Genomic DNA, 12,555 nt, shown 5'->3' with positions numbered 1-12,555 from the left:
TGAAAAAAATTCAAGCACGCATCGCGTGCAAAAAATTCTAGTTATTTATATGAAAGAACACGAGTTTTTTCGACAACTTTTCTACTTTAAAAAAAAAACACACGACTTAAAATTAAAGAATATGTAAATTTGTATTTATAAAAGAACATAGGTTATAATGAAAAGAACATATAATAAATGAACATGTACGCTTAAGGTAAAAGAACATGTACCTTTTAAATTCAAATTTGAAAAACGAATATTTAGTTGCAAAATTTAAGGAAACAAATAACAACAATTTTCTAAAATTATAGACTCTAAAAATGATAAAACGACGTAGTTTAGAAGAGGGTGCACCATGCTCTACGTGCACTTGGTGCATGTACTTATTTGCGCTCTACAACAGCCCAACAAACTCATCATTGAAGTTTTTTTTTCGATTTTTCACAGGTATCTTTGAGGTTTCTTAATATTCACTTGGTATCCTTGCGTTTTCCAAAATTCGCCAAATACCCCTGTGGTTTGGAAAAATACCTGAAGTGACCTTACCATTAACTTTCTGTTAAATATAGCCCTAAAAAACTTAATTAACCTTAATTTCTAACCCTAACCTTAACTCTAACCCCTAACCCTCCCACCATCCCAGCCCTCGGCAGCTATTCCCCCACCCTCTCCCCCGTCGCGCGTCGATTCCTCCCAACCCCAACCCATCGCGGAATTCAGGTGGGTGGCTGCGTGAAAAATCGACTTGGTGGGGAGGAGTTGTGCGAGAAATCGACTGGGTGGCTGCGCGGAATTCGGGTGGGGGAGGAGAGTGCAAAATTTAGGTGGGGAGGTGGGAAGAGGGGAGCGCGGAATTCAGGTGGGATAGGGGAGCGCGGAATTCATGTGGGGGTGGGGGAATCGATGCGCGAGGAGTGGGTGTGGGGGGAGGTGTTGCGCGAAGGGTGGAGGTGTGGGGAAGGGCTATTATGGGGAGGGGCAGGGGTGGTGTAATACTTTGTATTTTTGGAGTTAATTCTTTATAATTAAGAAAATATAAAGAATATAATTAAAAGGTAATTTAGTATTATTTGCAAAGAATAATAATAATAGAATAATAATATAGTTCGGTTTAGTTAATTTCGGAATTTAAAAGATCAAACCGAATCCTACTAGACCTAAATATGCCACACTATAAATAGAGAGAATAAAGATTAAAAAAATCAAAAAAAAAAAATACAAACCCTAATTCTCTCTCCCTCTCAGCCGTCACTCCCATTTTCTCTCTCTCTCTTAGTTCTTTCTCCTCTCTCTCGGTCTTCTTTTCTCTCGTCGCCTCCTCTGAACCTTCAACGAGGTTGGCGTGCGAGTGAAGTGCAAAGGGTGTGCATGTCCTTCAAGCTCCGGTGGGATGTCATGTATGGCTAGATCTCTAAGAGTATGATTTGAAGCCCATCGATGATCCCAAAACAATGTTGTAGAACCATTATTTACAACAACCCTCCCGCCATTCCAAAGTGTATTTACATTACCGTAATACCCTTACAAATATTAGACATATTATATTTGGGTCTAAACATGTCCACGTCATATCAGCCTTTGCAATATTTGCTTCGAAACGGCATCTACAAAAGATATTAAAAGAAAAACAAGATAAAATTAAACAAGGTTAAATCAAATTCGTCTTCGAGACAACTACAATGAATCAGATTGGACAATATAGTGCATCCCCCTTGCATTTGCTGAATCAAGCAACTATTGATGAGGAAGTCTATCATTCAGACATAGTTTGGGAAGAGCATTCTTGATCGAACCATGTTAACCACATCCGAGATTCCAATACCTTCATGTTGAGTCTCGAACTTCAACCAATGAGAATAATTTCTCATACCTAACAACAAAAAAATCATACTCACAACTTCCATAGGGGAGAAGGAGAACTCCACAACAGAGACAAAAAACCCCATAACAAGGTTTGAAGGAATCTTATAAAGAAATACTAATTTATTCAACAAAAAAAAAGTAATTAAAAACTGAAAATAAAAGGGGAAAAAGCTAAGGGTCTAAACTGATTATTAAGGGGTAGATGAGGCTAGGATTTTAAAGAGAAAAAAGAGATAGGGACGACTTTCTTTTAATTGATTGAAGTATAAGTTAGATTATGTCTGATAAATTTAGTTCATGAATCATAGTTCACTCGAGCACTACATATTCTATAACTAGTATTTTAGCCCGGACGATTCCCCAGGTCAGTTATAATAATTAAATATATTATTTATAAATTTCATATTTGATTCTATTAGTTTTTCGTAATATTTTGTCTAGTACGAAATTGAAAAATGGACGTTAGGACATGATAAGTTGTTCAAAAAAAACTTATGATGAGGAATTAGGGATAAAAATAACAATTTCAATATGATTCGCGTAAACAAATGGTATTACTTATAAAAGGGCTAAAGATCAAAAGGCTTGTCTAGATTTTATAATTACATATAATTATGAGACTTTATTATGTTTTACTTTGAAACTATAAGCATTGAAATTGTATTGGATTAGTGGTTAAACTCACACATTTCATTTCAATGGTCGTGTGTTCGAATCCTAGTAACTACACATTGTTAATATTTTTGTTTGAGATTATAAGCATGTGTATTAGAATCTAGAGAAGAGTGCCACGTGGCACAATTCCTTTGATAGAAACGCCTTTTAATATATTTGTATAGATAGATTAGTCTTATCATATATATTAATATTGACTTGAAATTTGATATGTCATCTCAATCAACACTAAGGCCTCAATGATTTATTTAGTCATTATCTTATTCATCATGAATGATGACGATGGTAAGTCTTATTATAAAAAAATCAATAAGATGATATAACTTCATTGTCCGATATGTGGATCTTTTCATAGATTTCGCTACATTAGAGGTGATAGTTTAGTGAGTGATAATCGTTTGATTATATATGAGTATATGACAAAAAATAGAGTTGGGATGAGCTAGATTTATTAGAAACACGGATTTGAGACTTGTGTAATCCTAAGATATTGATATGTTGCATATATTGAATCAAACATTCACACTTATGGTTTTGTACGTAATTAGTCGAACACATTCATTTAGGTCTACATAAGCATCTACTCTAAAAGTTGTCTACAAAATATGTATGCTTATGGTTTTATAACTAGCTAATACTATACTTTATATTACAAAGTTGATTTATGTAAAATATTTGAATTCATAATTGTGGAATACACTTCCTATTATCTCAATTTATAACTTATTAAACGGACAGAAGAAGACAACTTTTTAGGGAACTCAAACAAGGGAAAAACTATATTAGATTATCAGAAGACAACAAAATTCACCCAAAGTCGTTCCCAACTTGCACAGGTTGAAACTTTGGAAGTGAGCTAGCTCATGAGCAACCTTATTATCAGAGCGTTTAACAAAAAACCAAAATAGAAGCATCAAAACTAGAAATCAAAGCAAGAATATCCTCTATAACTAAATGTCACTCGAGCCCTTCGATAGGTAATACGATTTTTTGTTTTGTTTTCAAAACTAGGGTAATATTACATCAAAGAAATAAAATGTTTACAATTTTGAGCAATATAATTATGGATTAAATATTCTGAGACCTGCCAAATTTTGCAAATAGGAAGGCAAACATAGAAAGTAATATTCTCCAAATAATATCTAACTATTTAGGGTATAGAAGATATATTTCCTTGAATAAAAGATTAGTCTCTTTCAATCCAACTATTCGAATTATATACAAAATTAAACCTATTTTTCTTTACACTCCAACTATATATACTTTGATTCTTTTTCTTTTTAACAAACTTATAAACAGTCAAACAAATTAAAGCTTCTTCATTTTCTGCCTATGTACTTGTTCATTGTATTGGTTAGTCTCCATCTTTTGACTTTTATATATATCTTTCCTTCATCTTTTTGTAAGTATCTTCATATATCCCCAATTAATAACTGGCTTCATCCATTTTATTTTTATTTTAGTGAAGTTTTGTAGGATTGAACTTTGAAGTATCATAAAATGAAGATTGAACGAGGAAATTATGGGGGACTATTTCTAACATTTTTATTCATATTTAGAGGTATGTTATGACTTATAAGCGAGTATTATTACTTGTCACATTAGCATGTTCACTATATTAGTCAATTAGAGCCCCTTATCCAAGTTCATAACAGTAATATGCAAAATTTGCGTCATAGATTCACAGTTGTAAATAAATTCGATACATTATCTCTATATTAGTCAATTAAGTTTTGTTTGATAGGTACCGTTTAATACTGTTTGTACCAAGGATGTCTTGACCTAGGGGTTAAGATTGAAATGTCCTGAACGATAGGTCACATGTTCAAATCTCCTTTCTCCTTTGTACTTTATACTCTGACTTCGTGGCTCATATGGATTAAAAAAATACTATTTGCTTTATACTAGTACTTACAAAAACATCACTATATGTCCATATCCGTGACCACGAGTAATCTCTTCGTTTAATTCATTAACTTTTTGTTCAATAATAGGTATTAATTTTTGTTCACTAAAAGGTATGTTGCTGAATTTTGATTTTTTATTCTCGAAGATAATGTTGTTTTTCCTCCTTGTTTATTGTTCTTTTGGTCCGGATAATTATCGATTATGTTATGATTTGTCAGAAGAAAATTGATAGTTACGATTAATTTCTTTAATTTCTTAGAAAATGAAACTTTTTACAGGAATTAAATTCCCATATATACTAAACGAACACTTACTAAGTTTTATTTCAAAATTCAATTTTTTTTTGTAATTTTTTGCATTCTCTTATCAGAATATTTATGTCATAAAATAAATCTGTCACCAAGCATTACAATACGTAACCGGACATTGCACGGCGACACTTACTAACTCATACACTTTAGTCTTTATGCCATAATTTGATACTATCTCGTAATTAAAGCCAAACTCCCTCTATTGCAGGCTATGTACACAATTAAAATCAAATACTTAATTCATAGGTTGCAATTTGCAACAAAACACATACTTGATTCATAGGTATGTAGACGTGTAGTATTAGCAAAATCACAAAACCCATTAATTGATTAACTAACACGCTAATGTTTCGCTTTCATACAAATTATGCCCTCTTGAGTCTTGATAATTGAGCACAAAATGCATGTTGTTTTCATTTCAGCTACTTTTTATTTAGGGAAGTTGTATGTATTTATCACCAATTCATCAAATATACCATATTTCTTACCTCTTATCTTTCAGGTCAAGGGTTTAAGTCTTGCCAACTAAAGATATTTGAACGTCGAGTTTTATTATATTCCTTTGAACGACAAGGATTGGCAAAAAAAAAAGTGTTTCTTTCAAACAACTTTTTGTACTCCTTACTATAAAATCAATTCGTCATATAAGTTGTTTTCTCGCACGCACGCATTACACATATATATTATTTGATACTAATGTTCCTATACGAGTTCTATTTGGCCAAGCTTCTAAAAATATATATACTCCTAGAACCAATATTTTTGGATTTATTGCTTCTGAAATGTTGTAAAGAATGTTCTGCCATTCCGTCTACTAGCACATACTACAAAGGTATGATTCATGCAGAAATGGCAATAAAGTCCCGTACCATTTTGGGTTTCACTTGGCTTTTTGGCATTGCAGGGATTTTTGTAGATGCAATATCGTATGATTACACAGCCATCACTGATGTAAGCAATTTATATCTTTCTTGCCTTCTTTTTTTTTATCACAAACTATAAGTACATAGACTACTTACCATCATTGTCAAAAAAAAAAAAAAGACTACTTACCATTATAGAGCTGTCCAATTTTTCACCAATATTGTTAAAAATGCGTAATACAAAGGTACATACCTTTAGATGTCAACCATTCTAAAAAATTGTTTTCTGATCTGAACTTTACTATAAGTTTCAAAAAATTTATGGCGAAGATTACAAACCATACTCCTAATCATAGCTCATATATAATGTCATATGTTTTGGTTCAATAATGGACTTAAAGTTAAACTATAACAAGAATGCTGATATTATATATGGTTCAATATGATCAATTCATTTTATTTTTCCAGTGCTTGGCAGAACCTCTTAAGCCTCAGTATGATGGAGGAATAATTGTGAACCCAGAAATAAATGATGGCTTAAAAGGGTGGACAACTCATGGAGGGGTGAAAATCGAGCCTAGAGTGTCAGAGAAAGGAAACAACTTCATTGTCGCTCATAGTAGAAAACACCACAATGGAAGTGTATCCCAGAAGGGCTTTTTATTAGAGAAGGAGAAACTTTACACATTTTCTGGTCTGTATCTTATTGTTACTTACTATTTCATCATCTTATGTTGTGTGGATTATAACTACTTCATCCGTTTCATATTACTAGCTATACTTTTCAATTCACATACTCCTAGGTATGTGAGAGGAGAGATCCACGTGAGAGGAAAGAGATAGAGAGAGTTTATTGCCTAAAAAGGAAGTGTGGCAAGTAATGTGAAACTTCCTACAATGGAAATTATAGCGAGTAGTATGAAACGGAGGAAGTAGGATTATTATTTTGTTGTTTTTTTAGGGAAAAAGATTAAAAAGAAAATGAAAATTTGAATATTTGTTTTGATGAGTTTTCAGTTTTCGGCATAAATATAATTATGATAAGTACGATCAATTTTTATTTCATTATACATCCTACCTCATATGACTGGAAAATCTTAAATTCAAAATTGCATACTGACAATAACAAGGAACACGACCTAATTAATTCTTGAAGTTATAATCTATGTATCTATTTGAAATCCATCAGTTTAACATCTACTAATTAATAATTAATAAAGTTAATAAAATTGTTCAATTTTTGTTTGCAATATAATTGTCTTATATTTTCCTATCTTTTTTTTCTTCAAAAGCTTGGATACAAATAACCGGGAAGAGAAATATGCCAGTTATGGTAATTTTCAAGACTAGTGAGGGATTCAAGCCAGCTGGTTCAGTTGTTGCCCAAGTAGGGTGTTGGTCCATGCTTAAGGGTGGCATCACAGTAGAGTCTTCAGGTCCAGCTGAACTTTTTTTCCAGGTAACATCCTGGTTACATAACTTAGGCTTCGTTTGGTAGGGCGTAAAACATTTTCAGTGTAAAATCATTTTCATGGCAAACAATTTACAATGTAAAACACAATTCCAAAATTAGTTTTCCGTTGTTTGGTTCCATGTAAGAAAAATGATGAAATGAAAGGCAAATGAAAGGAAAAGTAAGAAGGTAGTGAGAGGAATGTACAAGAGAGATAAGGAAAATAATTTTTCCTCCGTTTTGAAGGGAAAATAGTTTTCCATCATTGTAAGAGTAATTTTACCCCAAGAGAAAGTGGTTTTACACTCTTTTGCCAATCAAACAATGTAAAATTGAAAACAGAGGAAAACCGTTTTCCAGAAAAACGTTTTACACCCTACTAAACGAAGCCTTACTGTAGTAGAGAATAAAAGAGAAGAAAATTATCTATCCTTAATCCTTATACATGCAAAATTCTAGACTGTTTTGCATTATTGTTTGTTTAACAATAAAAATGATGTCTAACTTAGTTTTCCTCATCAATAGAACTTGAATTTTCTATTCGTTTGATCAGTTTTCATGTTCTTTAGTTCAAATTGCACTATTAACGTGACAACTAATTATGGACGGATCGAATTAAAAATAAGCTTCGTGTTTTTCACTAACACTTTACCATGTCATTCCCTTTGTTAGAGTAATGACACATCCATCGATATCTTGGTTGATAGCGTTTCACTGCAACCATTCACACAACAGGAATGGAAGTCTCATCAAGATCAAAGCATTGAGAAGGTACAAATTAACCTCAAACAAGAAACTAAATATAATCCTATTAAACCTAGCTAGTAAAGTTCATAATATATTCATACACAACACATAATTACATAGAAAATTGATGAATATTTTCCATTTGTTTCTTAGGTACGAAAGAATAAGGTGAGACTCCAAGTTCTAAACTCCAAAGGAAGGGCAATACCCTATGCAAACATCTCAATAAAACAAAACAAAGCCAACTTTCCACTTGGAGCTTCCATCAACTACAACATTGTCAATAATGCAGCTTACCAAAATTGGTTTACTTCAAAGTTTACGGTCACCACATTTGAGAACGAGATGAAGTGGTATAGCACAGAGAACACTCCGGGCAAGGAGGATTACTCCGCCGCGGATGCCATGCTAGGCTTCACTAGCCGTCATGGCATACCTGTCCGCGGCCACAACATCTTTTGGGATGACCCTAAATACCAACCAGCATGGGTAAAGAATCTCTCACCCAATGACCTCCAAATAGCCTCCAACAAGAGACTCAACTCAATAGTTACGAGGTAATATACATCCTAATAAAACCAATTGGTCTTGTTAGAGACCGTCTAATTTTAGTTTAAAATCAGGCATGGTCGAAGCCCAATATTAAGAAAAGAACATGTCAGTTTTTTTTAAATATAGTGACTAGTTTAATCTATTTAGGGACCAGTTTAATATATTTCGTGACCGGTTTGATCTATTTAGTAATGACATTCTCTAACCCATTTAACGACTAGTTTAATCCATTTACTGATTAATTTAATTTTTTCGGTAACACTAACTAGTTATTTTTTTGAAATTGTCTGTTATAGTTCGAGAATGAAGAAAACAAAGGAAGTAAAAAAGAAGGGATGACTAAAATAGTGTTAACTTAAGTTAGAGTAAAATGAAATGGGCTTGTTAAAAAACCAGTATTGGATTCCTCTAATTCTATGTTAAAATTAGACCGTCTATTCATTCCAATAATTTGTGCTTTTATATAATTATATTACTTTTTTTTAAAGTCTTTTCGGCTCGTTTGGTAGTCGTTAATAAATTGCGGTAATGGGAATGAATTTTAAGTGTAATTTTATTAGGGAAGCACCCTTAAAATCTCCATGGCAGACATTTTTTTCTTCATGAACAAACAATCTCACCTCTAAACTTGTGTTTTTATCTCCAAGGAGAAACAATTTTCATTAACACTCATTACCACACGTAAATTGATTTGACAGGATCATACTGTTGAGTAAAATGTTTAGGGTTTGAAAGATCAACTGATCTTTATTTAATACTTGTACATTATCACACGTAAATTTTGTGGCAAATCATCTAACAGGTATGCAGGAAAGGTGATAGCTTGGGATGTTAACAATGAAAACTTACATTTCAACTTCTTTGAGAGCAAGCTTGGGGAAAATACTACTGATGTTTTCTTCCAGAAGACACAGCAACTTGATGGGCGTACAACATTGTTTATAAATGATTATAACACAATAGAAGATGAAAGAGATCCTTCATCTTCCCCATCAAAGTACATCCAAAAACTTAAAGAGATACAATCCTTCGTTGGTGGTGCAATTTCACTTGGAATTGGTCTTGAGGGTCATTTTATTACCCCTAATATTCCATATGTGAGATCTGCTATTGACACTCTTGCTTCTACTAAATTACCTATTTGGATTACTGAGCTTGATGTTCAAGGAGGATCTAATCAGGTAATCACTAACTTTTATTACTCTCACCATCTCAAAATATAGTTTCCATTTCCATTTTCATTTTGGGTACAGGGGAGGGCCTATTAAAGGTCCTAGGTGGCACGTGCCCCACCAAAAAAAAAAATCGGATTCTTTTTACTTTAATGTCAAGCAGATTTTTACAATAGGTTAAAACTAAAACGCGTGTAATAATTGCATATAATTCAACTTGCTCTAGTGGTTCTCTTAGTAACATGTATTGATGTTGTTGTGGTGCGCGGGTTGGACTCCCCCTACACGCATCTTCTGCTTTCTTTTTTTCTTCTTTCCTTTTTTATCTTAGTTTTGTTTTTTTTTTCTTTTTTACTTCTTAATCTTTCTCTTCTCTATTTTAGCATTTTTTTTTTCTCCATTTTAGATCTTCACTTCATATAATCTTCTGCTTTCTTCTTTTCTTTTTTTCTTAGTTTTGTTTTCCTTTTTCTTTTTTACTTCTTAATCTTTCTCTTCTTTGTTTTAGCATTTTTTTTCTCCTCCATTTTGGATCTTCATTTCATATTTTAAATAGTATCCATCTCCCTGAATTCTAGCTCTAATCTTAACCACTTTTTTGTTTGTGATATAACAATTACTTTTTCTTTCATTTACAAATAAATGTAACAATTTGACTTTCGACATTATTTAAATATATAAATTATGACCAAGATTTATTTACAAATACTTAAAAATAAATTTTACTATTTAAAATTTTGATTTCATTTATGTTTACATTAGCTAAATTTATATTAGCTTCTTATAAACTATAGTAACAAATTGAAATAAAAGTTGCATCTGTTGATGAATGTGAAAGTCAATATGTTAAATATACCAAAAAATGGAGATAGTATTGAATACTTAGTATTAAGTACTTATTAAGATTGTGAAATTAAAGTGTTGCATTGTTTTAAAATATGATATTATTATTATTCTTTTGTAATTTGGTGCCCCACCAAATTCGAAATCCTGAATCCGCCCCTGTTTGGGTATCCTAAAATATAGTTCTCAATTTCATATTTAGGTCCACATTTTTTGTAATTTGTCTAGAAAAACCGTGTCTCATCATATATTTGCTTCTTGAATTTTGTTTTTTTCCAGTTGTTTATTCAACCAAAATATTACAATTAATGCTCTTTCACCAATTATTCTCCACTCTCTTTCCTAAAATCTCCCATACAACATTTATTTAAATAAACAAAAAAATCTTTACTATCCCTCTAAGATTCTACTTGCATAAATTACTGGAGAAAAAGAGAAATGGGCTATACTTTGGAACGAGGGAATAATTTTTATTATTAGTATTAAGTACTGTTAATTAATAAATCAAAGTTATTAATTACTGAAAATCAGATTAATTCATTACATAAAACGAAAGCTTGATCAATAGTAATGCTAAATGTGAAACTCTTTTATCGGAGTGATTTCCATTAATCAATATTTATAGGTTACAAAATAAAATAATCCTAATTGTGTTAAGAAATCTATCTATATTATATGAATATTTATTTACAAATTATATGTACAAAATATTCTATTATATTCTATCAAATAAATTAATGAAAAATTTGCAAAAAAAAATAAAATTAAAAGTTCAATTTTGCGAAAAAATCCTTTTAAAGCATTTTTTGCAAAAACAAACCACAAACTTGATTTTTCTTGCAAATAGAAACCTATTCCTATTTTAATTTTCGGTGTGGTTTTTCTCAATTTCAGCGTTGACCCTTCTATCTTCCTTCAACCCCCTATTTCCATTAATTGCAGCACCACCTTATGCATCTTAGAAACCACACCGAAAAATGGGAAAATGTTTCATCTCGCAAGAAAATTTTAAGTTTGTGGGTTCTTTTTTTTGGCAAAAACTGCTTTAAGAGGTTTTTTCTCGTAAAATTGAATTCTTAAATATTTTTTTTTTTTTACAAATTTTCCTAAATTAATTGAAGACATGAAGTGATCGAATAGGGTTGTATGAAAACACCTTCCAAAACCTACCTACATGAACTTATTATTAGGATGATGTTGTTGCAATCATTTTTTAAAATTATTGTGTAGGTGACATACTTTGAGCAAATACTTAGGGAAGTGCATTCCCACCCAGGAATACAAGGCATAGTAATATGGGGACCATGGTCACCTCAAGGTCAATGTTATAAAATGTGTTTGGTAGATCCCAACTTCCAAAACATGCCAGCAGGGGAAGTTCTAGATAAGCTGTTGGGAGAATGGCAACATTACAAAACTTTTTATGCAACTACAGATTCTAATGGTTTCTTCAACATCTCACTCTTCCATGGTGATTATGAAGTTAAGTTCTTACAACAACTGCATAATACATTGGAAGAACAATCGTCTTCTTATATTTCTCAAAGCTTTAAGGTTGATGCACACTCAAGGGATCAAACCTTTAAGATTATTGCTCAAGAATTTTAGTAAGAGATACGTTAAGATTATTTATTGATTAAGATTCTTGTCACAGATCATGTTTTGATGATAGTACGTGTTAGTGACTTGTGAGATTTGTACTTATTGAGAGAGGGGAATAATATAAATGTGATTGACATGGAGACACGAATTTGTGATACTAGGAAGTTTAGGAGGGAACTAGTTGTTGCCTCTGATGGAGCTTTGTGTCATTTCGTATAATTCGTTTATTATTTTTTAATGAAATTAATTGAATTACATGCCCTCATATCAATGTATACATTTAGATTACACGTGACGACTTTCAATATTATTTCATAACTTTCAATTCGTATTGAGTACGGGGTTCATAATAAAATTAATTGTTATGTCATTCACTTTTCGCAAAATGGGTCTCTTTTAAGTCGAAATAAGTCATTTTTAAATAAAGAATAATTGTTTACCTTAAATGAGTCACTTGTATATAAGTAAAAGTGACTTATTATTTCGGACAAAAGGTTACTCAGGTCTAAAGGGTAACTTTTGTATTAAATAAATCACTCTTATATAATTTTATAAGTGTCTATATATTTAAGACAAATAGCAGT

At 31.8% G+C, this 12,555-nt stretch overlaps 1 protein-coding gene across 1 annotated transcript; it reads left to right on the top strand.

The window, feature by feature from the left end:
* Positions 1-4,020: 4,020 nt before the first annotated feature.
* LOC104904865 (endo-1,4-beta-xylanase 5) lies at positions 4,021-11,977 on the top strand. The gene is made up of 8 exons (XM_010693269.4): positions 4,021-4,081; positions 5,644-5,690; positions 6,071-6,296; positions 6,895-7,061; positions 7,728-7,826; positions 7,956-8,359; positions 9,157-9,535; positions 11,600-11,977. The coding sequence occupies exons 1-8, from the start codon at positions 4,021-4,023 to the stop codon at positions 11,975-11,977; spliced, it is 1,761 nt and encodes a 586-aa protein (XP_010691571.3).
* Positions 11,978-12,555: the final 578 nt, after the last annotated feature.

Source organism: Beta vulgaris, chromosome 9 (genome assembly GCF_026745355.1).
Source record: "Beta vulgaris subsp. vulgaris cultivar EL10 chromosome 9, EL10.2, whole genome shotgun sequence".
NCBI classification, from domain to species: domain Eukaryota; kingdom Viridiplantae; phylum Streptophyta; class Magnoliopsida; order Caryophyllales; family Amaranthaceae; genus Beta; species Beta vulgaris.
This window is presented reverse-complemented; position numbering and strand designations above follow the sequence as displayed.